Source organism: Arachis ipaensis, chromosome B5 (genome assembly GCF_059453495.1).
Source record: "Arachis ipaensis isolate K30076 ecotype BB chromosome B5, ASM5945349v1, whole genome shotgun sequence".
NCBI lineage: Eukaryota > Viridiplantae > Streptophyta > Magnoliopsida > Fabales > Fabaceae > Arachis > Arachis ipaensis.
Window position 1 is genome coordinate 29,061,374 of NC_142440.1, and position 15,755 is coordinate 29,077,128.

The 15,755-nt window shown below is 35.4% G+C and overlaps 1 protein-coding gene and 1 non-coding gene across 2 annotated transcripts; both read right to left on the reverse strand.

Moving 5' to 3' along the window:
* Positions 1 to 1,700: 1,700 nt before the first annotated feature.
* Positions 1,701 to 1,773, reverse strand: TRNAR-ACG (transfer RNA arginine (anticodon ACG)). Its single transcript has one exon. It is a non-coding gene; the product is annotated as a tRNA-Arg (tRNA).
* Positions 1,774 to 4,198: 2,425 nt separating this feature from the next.
* On the reverse strand, positions 4,199 to 15,448 carry EMB2004 (RNI-like superfamily protein). Its single transcript, XM_016347164.3, has 18 exons — positions 14,848 to 15,448; positions 14,474 to 14,756; positions 13,357 to 13,575; positions 8,856 to 8,914; positions 8,126 to 8,263; positions 7,132 to 7,206; positions 6,976 to 7,059; positions 6,827 to 6,888; positions 6,608 to 6,677; positions 6,268 to 6,343; positions 6,030 to 6,160; positions 5,539 to 5,598; positions 5,329 to 5,403; positions 5,140 to 5,244; positions 4,972 to 5,067; positions 4,797 to 4,877; positions 4,611 to 4,712; positions 4,199 to 4,512 (listed from the first exon to the last, which is right to left on the reverse strand). The coding sequence occupies exons 1-18, from the start codon at positions 14,887 to 14,889 to the stop codon at positions 4,444 to 4,446; spliced, it is 1,827 nt and encodes a 608-aa protein (XP_016202650.1). The 5' UTR covers positions 14,890 to 15,448; the 3' UTR covers positions 4,199 to 4,443.
* Between the last annotated feature and the right edge of the window lie 307 nt (positions 15,449 to 15,755).

A 15,755-nucleotide genomic window follows, 5' to 3' on the forward strand; every position in this document is an offset into this window, starting at 1 on the left:
TACTGCTGTGTACCAGAGCTAGAATCACCGCCAGCCCCAACTGGATTACTCACTGCAATCTCATTGCCACTGTCATCAGCAATGAGGTCCGGCTTCACATCATCGTCGTCGTCATCATCCAGTAATGCATCACCCACACCAGCCGGTGCCCCACACTGTAAAGAAGTCGGCACCCTATCCACGATACCAACCTCTCTGCCCCACTGTAGTTGAGATCAACAGCGAATGACGGGGAGGCGACAGGTTCGTTCGCATGCTCATTCACAGGAACGGACGAAGATGTACCAACAGGTCTCGAGCTAGAATCGGCTACCGTGCCTATAGTGTGGGTATTCCAGTTCGAACCCCCCGAGCTAGATACCACATCAACCAACTTCGCCAACAGCTCAGGTGTCCTAACCTTGGGAAACTGCCGACGACAATGAAACAGGACCTGCAAATCCTCATCACTCCCTATGCTGAAACAATCATACTTCACGGTTTCTTGCAGCACTGAGATCGGAATGCGATAGAATAACTTCTGAACCCGTTTCACGTCTAGTAGACCAAGTTTCTGTAGTATAGAATTCACAAAGTCATCATATCTCATCGTTGGTCTGATAAAAATACTTAGAGGATCCTTATCGATGAACTTCACACCAGATCGTGTTTTTTTCTTAATTGATCCTCTTATCGGTGAACTTCACACTATATTTATACACGTCTGGCCCTTCATAATTCGAAGCTGGCCAATTCGAATTACTATTGAATGCGTGTGTTTAGTTCGAATCACCCTGATTTGAATTAGTGCTTATGTGCGTGTGTGTGTAATTCGAATTACATGAAAATGTGCCTCTGGTTAATTCATGTATCGATTTTTAATTTGGCTTATTTTTGTAATTTTGGTTTGGATTTGACTTATTAACGCGTTTTACCCGAATAAAGATGTACTATGTTGCATGATTCTATTAAGATTATTTTGAACTAATTATTTTTATATTATTTGTGTAAAAATTCCGTATTTTACTACTAATGAAAAAAAAATCAATAAGAAGATATATAGTTTTTGTCATTTTTTTCCATCATTGTTCTTTCTCTATGTTTCCTTTGAATTCAAGAAGCTAGGTTTAATGAAATTTATTGAGACTATACTTCTAGTAAAGTGTGGTTTCAAACCAAATTTTTGTTCGTAAATCGTGATTCTAAACCACCGTGTATTTTGTAATTTATTGTTTTAAACCATTTTACATACACTTAAAATATAATACGAAACGAAAATAGCCAACTTTATTTTAATAGAATTTTATAATATTATATGTATTTTTTATTTTCAATTGGTTTAACAAGAAAATAGAAAAAAATTAACTTAAACATTCAAGATGTAAAAAAAATTTTACGGTTTTTTTAGAAGTTTCTAATTAATTACATTATATAAAATAAATTTTACTGAATTTATAAAAAGAAAAATTCCTAAATTCAACTTACTTTTGAAGCTGAGCTAGACCTGACGCCATAATAGTGACGTGTTTTATTTTTATATCAACTACTAACCACGTTTAGCCTGGTAATTTGGTGATGACCCATGTGGCTAATTGAACCATGCGTATGTTTTTCAGTTTTTTCCGGTTCTCTACATAGTAAATACTAGGTGTACACCGTTACACGTAAAGGTCGTTTGATCAGAAAAATAAATATAATTTAAAAGAAATTAGATAAATATACGACTCCACTGGGGATCGAACCCAGAATCTCTGGTTCCGTAGACCAGCGCCTTATCCATTGGGCCATGGAGTCTTTTATGGTTAACCTTGCCCAAGTTAAATAACTACAATATAATTTGAATATACTATTTACCCTATGATATCGATTCACTTTACGCCCTCATTTATCTTGTTTGATTGTTCCTGATTTTAACGATTTTATCCTATTCCATTCCTTTAATAAAGAATGGAATTTTCGTCCGGTACTCTGATTAGGGGTATTCAAATCCAAACCAATTCAAATTAAACCGCTCATTCAATCCTGATTCAAACCGAAAACCGATTAAAACCGCACTAATTCGGATTTGATTGGATTCTATTTTTTATAAACCGTTGGATTGGATCGGATTTCGGATCTACTTTTCATAACCGATCCAATCTAATTTAAACCGCACAATGTGTTATAATATTATTATTTTATTATTATATTTACAATTATACTTATAATATGTTCAATTTGTTATATATTTTTCTATTATTTATGTATTATTATTATTTAATAAATATTTTATGTTTAAAATATTATTTATTTATCCATTTTAACTAACCTATAATTTTATTTCTATTGTTATGTTATCGTTAGTTTTTTTAAGATATTGTTAAGACTTGTTATGTCATTGTTGATTATTTAAAATTTGATGTTGAGACTTGTTTATGTAATTAATTTTTTTATTTAAAAAACCGTAAATTTAAACCGATCCAAACCGCTTGTAATCGGATCGGATCGGATCGGATTTTCAAAAAAAAAATTCATCCAATCCAAACCGCACCGCACATAAATTAAGCGTTCGGATCGGATGACTTTTTCTCTTAAAACCGAACCAAACTGCACCGCGAACACCCCTAACTCTGATATCCAAGATTTACACAACATATTAGATGTACATGTACCTATCAATTAAATGGCTGGCAAATATTTCAACCAAAATATATACCACGTTAATTTTTTGAATTTAATACCTACTTTTACTAGAGACGAAGAGTTTATTTTTTATGCACCAACATTGTAAAATATTTTATCGAATTGTTCAATTACATATAATTATTCAACAATCAATATAAAAAATAATTATTTTTTTATTATTAATATAGTGCTACGTAATTGAATGTACATCTAAAATTATTTTAAATTGATGGTACATCAAAATTAAATTCAGAAAAATAAAGAATAATTGCACGTTAAGACAACTATTACGTGTATTTTCTTCTTAATCATGTAAAGAATAAATCAATCAACAAATCAACTATCCGTATAAAATATATGTTAGGATATAAAATACATATTAAAAATAAATTAAATAACATGTGTATTTAAATACATAAATAGACGATAATTTGATAATTGATTTTTGATGTGCATTTTTTTTAAATTTTATGGGTACATAACTATTATACCTCCTAGAGGCTTAAACACTTTTCCATTGCTTTTAAATGAATTATTTTTACAATTTTTTATAATTAGCTAAAAATTGCATGTCAATATTCTAAAAGTACGATTGAAAAATGTTGTACTAATTTAATAATATACAAGTAAATATTTAAATAAATTTCTTTCATACTTTTATTTTATCTCAATTAAACAACCAACCAAATTTTATTACCAAAAATTGACTATTTAAAGGTCTTAGAAAGAGAATATTAAATTCCCAACAGTTTTCTTTTTGTACTCACAAAATTTCCTTTTTATCGCTAGAACTCAAATTCTTAATCAAGTTTTGTTTGCAAGAAACCCTTAATCAAGTTCGATTAAAGGATTACTGTAGATTTTTAAGCCCAGTAATCTCTACAAAGTAAATTCATACAATGGCATAGTGCACCTAATACATTCATTCCTACAACCGAAGACACATGTACATTATCTTTTTGGCACACATTTGACATTTCTACAACTTTGCTAAATGCTACTCTTCAAAATCAGCAAACATCGAATTTTTTAAGAAAAACTATTTGATTCGTACTCCGGCAGTCTGGCGTCCGTGGTCGTTCACATAGCAGCCTCTGAAGAAATTCATCCTCTGACGACTTTAATTTTCCTTCCCTGCAGTCTTCCCTAAACTCGAACAATCACCGATAGCAAGCAAACATCACTTTTATTTCTCCCTTTTTTTTTTTCTTTTTATCACCTTTCATTATTCCACTCTTCCCTTCCTTCCTATAGAACCCAGACCTCACACTCTTCTTACCTTTGCTGTCACCTCCTTCGTTGTCACTCCATTGGAAAGTGGGTAGTGGTTTTCAGGATTAGAATTTAGGACGAGCAAATTTACAAATCCATTATTTATTATTTTTAAATGAAATGATAAAATCTAATGAATGGTAAAAATGGGAGGAGAAAAAAAACTGGAACAAGTGAAGCCAGTTGAAGTGTCTAGATATACAACAGGCAAAAGCACACACAAGCAGGGAACGAACAAATCAAGGCATAGAAAGGGGAAGGGATATTGGAAAAAAATGTGAAGTAAAAATAAAAAAATAAAAAATCACTACATTAACTTCAGTGGGGCAAATGTTGGAATCCGTTCACGATCTAAAAAATTAAGGCTATACTGATACAAATTTCTATACTTTCCCTCAATGAATGGCTAGAGCTAAAAAAATTGATGTAATGGAGCTCTTACCAGTTCCAACAGAAAATTTGTAAAATAACCCTCGAAAAAAAGAAAATTCTCTGGTATATAACATTTATTGCAGAGTATAGTCTATTCTAGTAGAAAATGTTGATTTCCTTTTCCGCCATCTCATAGACATGATCCTTTGCATCAGATAAAGCACTCTGTGATGTGTATTATTATAGTCAGATCCATGAAAAACATAAATAAAGAAGAAAAAGTAGACAACAAAAGCAAATTCAAAATCACAAGATAAATTTACCTGCCCAAATTTTGTAAGGAAGTTATTCGCAATGTTTATGGATGTAACATTAACATCCTCATTTGACTTCAGAGCTTGAGCAATAGCAAAAGCGCCATCATCCTGTAATCAGATCAATATATGAAATTAGAGATGCTATAGCTTCTGCAAGAACTAAAGAATATAGAAGACCAGAGCAATTCATACCCTTATTTCATTAAATCCCAAGTCTAGAGAGGTTAAAGCTTCATTAACCACTTTCAAGCTGCGAGCCAGGCAGAGTGCACCCTGCAATAGTCAATTCATAAAAATCAGCCTAAGATAACCAACGCAAAAATAATAGGAAAGAAGGGGGAATTGATTCAAGGTACTGTTTACAAACATCATCTCTTAGTCCATTTGCTCGCAGGTCCAGAGTTTCAATTGTAGTATTATATTTTAAAGCATCTGCAATGGATTCTGCTCCCTTTGCTCCTATCTGGAAAGGCATCTTATTAGAAATATAAGTCACTACAAAAAGTTTACATTAGTTCAAGGTGAAAAAGGTTACCTGGCACCAACCAAGCTTAAGTGTTTTTACGTTTCCATGAAACTTCAGAACCTCAGCCAAAGCATTGGCTCCATCTGCCCCAATGGGATTATAACTAAGTTCTAACTATGAACGAGACATAAAATGTTTGTCAGAACAAACAACTGAAGACAAAAAATAGAACCAGGACATGAAGCTGTCGAGGCTTACAGTGGTAATAACTGAATTATCTTTCAAAACTTTAGCAATAGAAGTCACTCCAACAGCGTGAATGTTGTTTCCACCCTGTAAATATTAACTCAGCCAAGTCATGTCCCAAGAAATGATGTTCCCTCATTCTTTTGAGTTGCTAAAGCCATGCCAGAGGGAGGAATGATGCGGGATAAAGATATATAAATTAACTGGTATAAGTATTCTTACCAGATCTATTGTCGTTATGGAACGGTTTTCCTTCAAAGCATCTGCAATTTTTTCCGCTCCCTGACGATTTAACCCATTCAATATAATGAGTAGTTGAGGACACATATTGGCCTCTAAATATGTAACTCTAGAAGACTTATTAATTTTACTGCAGTTAATTGTTTCAGTTATTACATAGGGAAAAACAAAATTTCAGAGTGGAAGTCACTCTAAAAAGAGTCCCCCACCCCACCTTTCCTTTTGTTGTGTTAATGTTTTGCAGCTCATGCATTTGAAAGATGACGAGAATCTTTACTTTTGACAGTTTATATGGTAATTCACAGTCAGCAGTAATAGATGATTTTAAGATGCTATGATATCACATATCATATACTATTGCATCTTAACAATTCTATTAGTTGCAAGACTTGGACTATGTTAAACAGTTTTCACAAGATTGGTGATGATCAAAGTATCAAACACTGGGAATAGGTGGACAATTGAGATAATACCTCATCACCAATGTCATTCATGTAAAGGTTCAACCATAGAATGCTCTTGCTCTTCCTGATATACTCAGCAACATGGACCGCACCTTTAGCTGTTATTGAGTTGTTTCCAATGTCCAGAATTGCAAGTTTCCCTGAAAAACAAATAACCTGTCAACTGCTTGTAAAGTGTTACCATGGAATTATTCAAGTAAGAAGGACACAGTTAATATTTAGAAATCATCACAACAGATAGTTTGACCTTTATAGATAGATAATCCTGTCATCAAAGAACGGACTCCTTCATCACCAATAGAATTTCCATGCAGATGAAGCTCCTGCCCAAAACATTTGGAGTAAATCATGCCTATGTAATGCATGAGATAGTCAAATATTTTTTTGTTGTAAAAAGACAATATATAAAGAAGCAAGCAACATAAACACTCCACATTTTATTGGTAAGACTTACAATTGGTGCTGCTCTCTTAAGAAATTCAGAATATGATTATGTACAGAAGATGTATATTTTGGAATTGAAAAACACAAATGGACCTAATTGTAAATGTGGGCATTACATTTGGTCAAAAATAAAATAATGGTACCCTTAAAGACTTGTTGCCCTCAAGTGCTTTAGCCAATGCATTAGCCCCCAAAGCGCCACCATAATTGCCACTTTAAAAAGTAATAATGTCAGAAAATTTTCAAAATAAAAAGGAATAGAACTTACTTTTTTTATTTTTATTTTTTCTGTGTGAGTATGGGAATATTACAAAATCAAAGGATTTTCTTGCAGAAAACATATTGTAAAAATTTTTACTTACTTGAGATGGATATTGCGTAAGCTGTTATTTTCAAGAAGTGCTCCAGCCAAACTTGAAAATCCCTACCTCCATTTTCATTAAACAAATTACATTAAGATTTTTGGCACTGGCTCTACAGTCTTAAGGACAAGCTTATGCATATTACATACAGAATATTCAATCATATTGTTGTTAAGTTCGATAACCCGCAAACTAGAATTCTTCTTCAACATTTCTGCGATAGCTTTTGCCCCCTGCATAACACAAGACGCAATCCTCAGAGAAATGTAGCAAACATTCAATGAATCATAGTTATCAATTCGTACCTCATCACCCAAGTCAGTACTGTTTAGCTGGAGCTTCTCAATGCCAGAGTTATCCACCAGTATGTCACATAAGCACTGCAAACAAGGATATGGCACAACATTAATACCTAATGTATGACAACAATCAAGAATACTTGCTAACATTTTTTTCCCCTCTTTTATTTTCTTCTTTTCTTGGCATAAGAGAGGAAGAGTGGGTAATAAATATATCTAAAAAATATCTCTAATAATAAGTCTCGGAATATCACCATCATGGTTAGTTAAGCAAGCCATAAGATTCTTGATATTCAGTTCAAGATGCTTAACCGTAGAAGGAAAAAATATATGAAAATATTCTAGATTTCTAGTAAATAAAGTACCAATAAAAGCACATAGTGTCATAGACTATACATGTCAAGCTTCAAAAAATCTACTATTTCACTTGAGTAGACCAACAAGTCAACTAACCATAAAAAAGACAAGACAGGTTCGAATAAAAATAGCTATGCTATATTGAAAAGTGAATTGATCCATTAAAGAATCAAGCTCCAATAACAATCTTGGCTATATTTTTCGGATAATACCCAATACCATATTTAATTGCAAAAGCATAACGAAACCAAAGAAGATGCTATGCTAAACGTGACTTAATCTGCAATGCAATGAAACAATAGGAGAAAATAATTGAGGTTACAATACAAAATTGCAACTGTTTTAAGTTCTTTTTTAAGGACAAGGAGCTTGATGTTCTCTAGAATGAATTAAACTAAGACATAGTTTAGATGATGCCCCTACATGTCTCTCTCCTTTCAAATTATCTGAGTTTATAAATAGTGTCACGTGTTGAAAGGTTACTTACAAATTTTTGAATTAGCATAGTTTATAGTAAAGGAAAGAAAAAGCAAACAAACTGAGAACTGCATTTTCATCGAAGAGTTTCATAATTAGTCCATGTCAAAGTAGTACCAACAAGTATCAAGATAACATAATAAAAAATCAGACTACTGGTACTAACCTTAACTCCTTCATCTCCAACAGGGTTTCCTGAAAGATCAAGAATCTTCAATGCAATGTTTGATTGAAGAACACCATCAAAAGCTTTCAACCCAGCTGCAGTTATTCCATTTGCTGCAAAACTCACTTCCTCCACAATCTATATAGAAAGTATGTCTAAGGACGTGCAGAGCAATAGCAAAAAAGTCTATCTTTGTGAAATATACATGACAAATCAAGAATGAACCTAAATCTGACTTCCATCAAGAGAACATGATATAAGCAGGACAGGACTTGCAAAATTATCATGAAAAATACAGGTTTTCATAAAATATTCTATTTTATCAACAGAAAACTTAAACATCAAAACTTACAAGTGATACTTATAGTCAAGCATTTTCAATTACAATTTACAACTACATAGTTGCTGCCAATATCTATGTATCTACATCATCATCATCATCAACTACAATAACATTAACACATGCCACCATTATTTAATGAGGAAAAAGCATATTACTGGATCAATCTTAAGTGACATCTATGTTTGGTTCTCAAAGATAGCAATTAATAATTAATTCAGCTATTAGTAAATTTATTATATCATGTAAACAACTACTCTAACAATACATGTGGACAAATGCACACTATTGTAAGTATTTGTAAGTACAATTGAAATTTGCAAGCATATCAGTGAGCAAAAATTACCCAGCAATATAAGAAAGCAATGATATAAAGAAGGATAACTGTACCTGGTTGTATGCCAAGCTCTCAGCAAGAAAGAATAACCCTTCATCGCCGAAGTTCCGTCCTATCAAATTAAACATATGATCATTGAATTTTGGCTTTAATTTACTTAGTTCTTTCAAGTTTCAATAGTACCCTTGCTTTAAAATAGTAGCGTCAAGTGCCTTGAGTGTATTAAAATTGAGATTGGACAATGGCCTAGGTGTAACGACCGAGAAAAAACTGCGATAATTGAAACTTCTTTCTGTTACAAGAGCCTAACAGACTATAATCAGAAGTTACAATAAATGAGAGATAATTTCTGTGAATGTGTTGATTAGAGGAAATAAGAGGAAGAACTCGTATTATTTCATTTCATCTAGAAGGGGTATATATACAAATATCTATCAACTACTATCATAAACAGTAAGTTACTAACTACCAACTACTTGCTGATTATCAACATTCCGTCTCAAGCTTGAGTATATAGATCATATGTACCAAGCTTGTTACATAAATAACTTATTATGGGACCTCTTGCCTAAGTTAAGAGATATTAGTCAATTGGTCAAGTGGTGACATAACTGTTGTTTATTACAAGTTATATTGTCATTGTCACTGCCCGTAATAACAATATAATTAGCGTACACAATTAGATATTTACATCCTCGAGGAGTGTGGCGATAGTAAGCAGAGTGATCTTTTTGCTTTGCATCATGCCAAATTGCTTAACTATAATGGAAAATCTTCCAAACCAAACTCAAAGATTCTTAAGTATATAAATTGATTTCCGAAGGCGAGAAACTAGGCTAGAAGACTCCCCGAGTAACAAACTCAGGTGGTTGCTTCATGAATCACGAAGAAAAGCATTTTTGATATCTAATCGATATAGTGGCCAATGACAAATTGTGGTGATTGTGAGGAAAAGACAAACAAAGGCCATCTTGGCCACAGGAGAAAATGTGTCACCATGAGGCCAAATCCTTTGGCAACTAAATGAGCTTTGAGAATATTCACGATATAAACCCACCAACAACCAACCACAGATTTCATGTATGAAAAAGAGGTGAGTTCCCAAGTATCATTCTCCTAAAGCGTAGACATTTCATCAAGCATGGCTTCTCTCCACCCGGGATGAGATAGGGCTTCACCCAGATTTTTAGGAAGAGACACAAGTCAAAGATGACGCACAAGTATAGTATCCTGGAGAGATACAGTGATAACTCAAAGCAACATAATATGGAGAAGAATTTCAGGCCAAACATATACCTTTTCAAATGCCAATAAGGAGTTCAAACTCAGTAGGCTGGATCAAAATTGATAAAGGAGTTGACATCGAAGGTGAGTTTGGAATAGCCTATGTGAAATATCTGTGTCGTTTGGGCACAGGTGCAGCAGGACGGGCATGAGTCCAACGATGATAGATTTGAATGCAAGGTGGATGAGTGGGAGACAGGTGTTGGGCTACGAGGAAGAGGATTATGATGTTTTGTAGCCATGGGTAAAATAGGGGATCATAATCAAATAATGTTACTCTAAATATCCAAGAAAAACCTTTGGAGACCTAGCATACCCAAGAAAAACACATTTGAGGGACCTTGTGGAAAGTTTGTCAAGTTCTAGGGTAAGATTGTTGGACAAAACAATGAAAGCCAAAGATATGGGGAGGAAGACAATGCATGGGAGTGTGAGGAAAACAAACCAAGTGTGAGGACTTATGACTTAAAATTGAAGAGGGCATGTGATTAATGAAATAGTATGCAGAGAGGAAAGCATCTCCTCAAAAAATAAGAAGGAACATGATAATGAAGAAAAAGAGTCCTAGTGGTCTAAATTATATGACAATTTTTGCCTTCAGCCAACCTATTTTGTTGAGGGGTATGAGCACATGATGTTTGATGAAAGACACCATGAGACGCCATAAAATTTTGAAATTAATAAGATATGTATTCTTTAGCATTGTCACTATGCAATGTATGTATTGGAACACCAAATTGAGTTTGCATTTCTTTACAGAACTTAGTAAAGGTGGAAAACAACTCAACCCAATTTTTATTAAAATAATCAAGTACTATGGGAATAATTATCAATAAAAGTCAAAATGCTTGAATCCTAAAGTGGACACGATCTGACTAGGACCCCAAATATCTGATGGACCAAAGCAAAAGGTGACAATGCACGTTTATTGTCACTTAGAAAATAACTACTGTTATGTTTCCCAAGTTGACACAACTCGCATGATAGACTAGATAAGCTAGAGTGGCTAGGGTGTCTTAAGATTGGAGAGGCTGGGATGGCCTAACTGAGCATGGATTATGAGAGGGTTAGTGGTGGAGTGGTTGTAAACACGAGGCAAAGAAAGAATGTAAAGGCCATTGGACTCATATCCGACGCCAATGATTCGACTCGAACCATTCCAGAAAAATCAACATGAGAAATGGAGATAGCTGATCATTCCAGGAAATCATTTTAATCATCAATGTCAGCCAATCCTCCCCCCCCCCCCCCCCTTTTTTTCCTTCCCCTTATTTTGGGAAGAACCCCAAGTTTGAGGTTGTGACTTGTGAGGTAAGACTTAAGAGCAGAAAACATCAATGGATGTTGATACATTGGTAGTTCAACTGAATGTTTAGCAGAAACCCAAAGTAATGAAGATCAAACCACATTAAGGAACGAAATAGTGGGGGAACCAAGAATTAAATCATACTCAGGAGGTAATTCATACAATGCCATGGGCATAAAGAACGTGCTTCGTTATTCTAAATCTTTTCTTGGGAAGTGGCAGGAGGCAATAACTCATTGAAATCATGGAGAGTACCATGCATCTTTCCTAGGTATGCAAACATAGGACCATCAATCTAACAAGGGGAACCAATGCTCATCATCTTTTGACAAACCCCATACAAACGACTTGTATCATTAGTGCAAAGTGCATTTGCCTGCGTCCAAACAGCTTCACAAGTGACGTGTGCACGAAAAATCTGTTTAATAGAAGAATGAATGGTATTCTTGATAATCCTACAAAGTTGGCCATCATTATTAATCCACTTGGCACAATCAGTGGCAACAATTTCTTCAGTCTTTTCGGTGAGATGTTCTACATAATCCTAGCCGATTAAGTACAACTCGATATCCATGGCCCAAGAATCATAATTACTTCATCAAGTTTGTCCATGGCAAGAGGTACCAGCATAGGTAGCAGTAGAAATAGTAGTAGCCATGGAGACAAAAAATATATCAGCAACACAGAAAGAACATGCCCAGGGGCAAAAACGGAAAGTCACAAATAGCAAAACAGCAACACTGTTGACAAGGTTGGGCATCCCAGGACAAGTCAAGGATGATGATGTGATTTTTTGTCAGATTGGCCGACAGAGTAAACTGTTCTAATAGAAGCCGGAAGGGGTTGTTTGGGCTGCTGGAGATAGAGGAACAAGGCAGGGGATGCTCCAGTGGCCGGAAAGATATACGGTTCTGGAAGTTTTTCAAAAGAGGTCCGTGGATCCTCTCATGGTGCACAATGAATTTTCTCTCTAGGCTCTAGATACCATGTTAATGTAGAGGAAGTAAGAGAAAGAACTCGTGTTATTTCATTTCATCCAAAAGGGATATATGTACAGATATCTATCAACTACTATCATAAATACTAAGTTACAAACTACTAACTACATGCTGACTTTCAACAGAATGCTTAGTTTCTATACAACTAGTTACTATGTATGCCTGGTTTCAATGTAGTTAATATCTCATTTCAACAAACCTAATTCAATCCTTCAAGTTAGCCCAAAGCAGAAGCATGATCTGATGCTCACATCAATAAAGAGGGAACTTGAACCATATATCAACCCACTGTGGGATTCAATGCACTCTCTCACGTAAAATGCATGACATTTGAAATACAATGTTAGTGACACAGTACATCTGCAGGAGATAGGTTATAATAGTATGTCATGCAACAAAAATTTCCAATAGCTTTAGCTTTTAGGAATCGAAAAAGGCTCAACTCCAACCTCAGTTACAATAGAGTCAACAACAATAAAGCTTGAAATCTCTCATCTCATGTTAGAAGTTCTTAAAACGTGTAAATGTTTTATTTAGAAATCTATTCACAAGTTTGGAGCTTAGGACAGGTTTAGAAAATAAATTCCATGTTACCGATACCTGAACAACTAATCGAATCCATTTTGTTTGGATAATTACTCAATTATCTTATTTAAAATATGTAAAACAGCCAAGTAATGAAGAGTATGATTGTCAATCAAATAATAAAAAATTAAAATAAAGTTTAAGAGAATTAGTGGATATCTAAATAGCGTAAAAAATGGATTTCAAAACCAGATTAATTCCTGAAACGGAAGCTCCAAATCCACTAGATTAGTGTGTGAAAATTAAGATATTCATAAAACTTTCAACTGAACTTAATTGTTTTTTATTTTTAATTTTTTTGGGTTAAAATGTACCAATGAAGATTTTGGTTTGAGCAATGAATAATGACTATTCTTTCTTATGTCAACACACCCAACATACCTGACATATCAATACTTGGAAATGACCTCAGTTCTCGAGCAAACTCATTCAGCTTCTGCTTAGATTGCCTTTCAATCTTTGCACCTAGCTGGGATAACAAATTGGTGCCAGCAGCAATAGACCATTTCACTCCTTGTGAAGCAGATTGGCCTTCGACAGGTGATGATTCCAATCGCTTTGGAGTTGGGTAAAGAATCTTCTCCACTACTTTCCAAACAACTGTAAGCTGGAAACAAATTAGTATCACCAATATGAAATTTAACAAATAATGCATGCTTGCAATCACAACCAGTAGACAAAAAAGTAAAGAAACATATTAATATCTACAAAACACTGCTCATTACTAAGAAGCTCAAAAACATTCCCTGTGGGATATCATGTAGCAGAGCTTCAATGAGGATTTTGTTCCTTTTTTTTTGGTGTAGTAGCGGATAAAGAATTAAAATTGCAGGCAAGATTAACAGATGTATAAAAACAACAAGGAAAGTCAAAGCCTCCATAAGAACGCACGACATGCTACCCTACAGATACTGCATTAAATACTTAATTAAATACCATCTGATACTAAAACAATGCATCATATAATTTTGTTCTTCAGTTTAATTTTTTTAACCTTTTCGTCAATATGAGTAAAATAATATAAGAAATTGATAAATGTTATTCTTCTTTGGTACCTTCCATGAGTCTATGACATTTTTCTGAAAAAAAAAATTATGTTTTCCACCTTTTCTGTTCACTCATGAATCAAACACAACTAAGCATTGCCCCCACTACTTAAGGTCCGCTATATACACAACTATTTGGGACGGAGGTAGTATATGTTTCGGAAATGTTACGAAATAAGCAAAGTACTTTTTGATATATACGTTACCCTTACCCTTACCCTTTCCTTTACCTTACCCTATGATTCTTTCGTCTTTCTTTTTTCCCTCCAAAAACAAATGTCAATTCCATAGGTTGTAAGGACAATGTGTCATATAATTGTAGAAGCAACAATATGAACTCACCAAGACTCACCAAATTACAATAGAAAGAAAAAATGCACCCAAAAATAAATAAAAAATAAAAACAACAACTACAACAACAAAGGAATAAATGGAAACTATGTAAGGGATACCAAAAGAGATGGCGAAAATCAATCCAAATGGAGCAACAAAGTCAGCAACTCGTTTCAGAGGGGCAATTGGCGCCGCGGTGGCCTGAGACCGGCGGTAGACCCTGCGAGAACCGGTGGAACGAGCCGGAGTTCCTTCCACGCTGGAAGAGGCCTTAACGACGAAGCATCCAAACCGCGCTCTGGAGGCTGCACGCGTTCTCCAAATCGGAAGCAGTGTGAGCTTGCCCAAACCGGCTGCAGTCAGCGGCAGCGATTGCAGTCGGCGGTGGCGGCAGCGACGAACCTGCATATAGAAAGAGCGAAAGCGTTAGGGTTTTGTAGAATATGAGGAAGAAGAAACGGTAAGTTATGGTAGTTAGAGAGTTAGTTATTACTTGAGGGTGAGAGTAGAGAGAGAGAGTGGAAGTGAAGGCCATAAGTAGGAGGATTATGAGAAATGAAGAAGCATAGATTCGACGCAGTGATTATTGATTTCACCGGAGAGGCTTTGCTTGGTGGAAGTGGAAGTGAGAGAACTGAAAAGTGCAGAGAAAAAAAAGGAAGAGTGGGAAGAAGGTAGCTTGGTAGCTAGTATTAGTAAGATATCAGTTATCAGTGTCGTCGTTCTCTCCAATTTCCATTATAAACTACGGCTATACCAGTAAGTGAGATTGAAAAGCGTTGGTGGTTTGGGCTTTATGGGGCGATTCGGCCTGACTCGAGTCCAAGATAAGTGGGCTCAACCAGGTCTATTTTCATGGTTTATGAAAATTGGCCCAGGCATCCATTTAGCCTCATGAGGGGCGGTTACGTCGGGGGAGGACACTCCAGATCACATACTCCAGATGATGCTGCAGGAAGAAACAACAATCAGATACTCAAAGCGGGGAAGAAAGTAAGGGTAGAAGTAGAGGGACAAGAATATATAGGCAACCACGACTCAACCCTCACACCAAGAGAAGAGGAATGGATGGTAGAGACTGAAGAAGATAGAGTGAAGGGGAAAAAAAGGGGTCATTCAGCGATATGGTGAGAAAGGGTAGAATCCAAGTAGAAACTGACAAGAAAGAACGTAGCAGGCAAACCACAATACAGATGGAGACCACGGAAGGAGGGGTAGCTCCGTCCTCAGGCGGATTCCCGGACCGTTTCTCAGGAGATGGTCTTAGCCCAAGGTGGGGGTCATGCTTCACCTGGCCTGAGGAGCGGGTGGTCGTGGTTCCGGTCGTTGAAGTGAGTCGGAAGCCGAGGAGGTCAGCAGATGGTAGCAGTGGTGAGAACTTGGAGGAGGAGGGACCGGTCC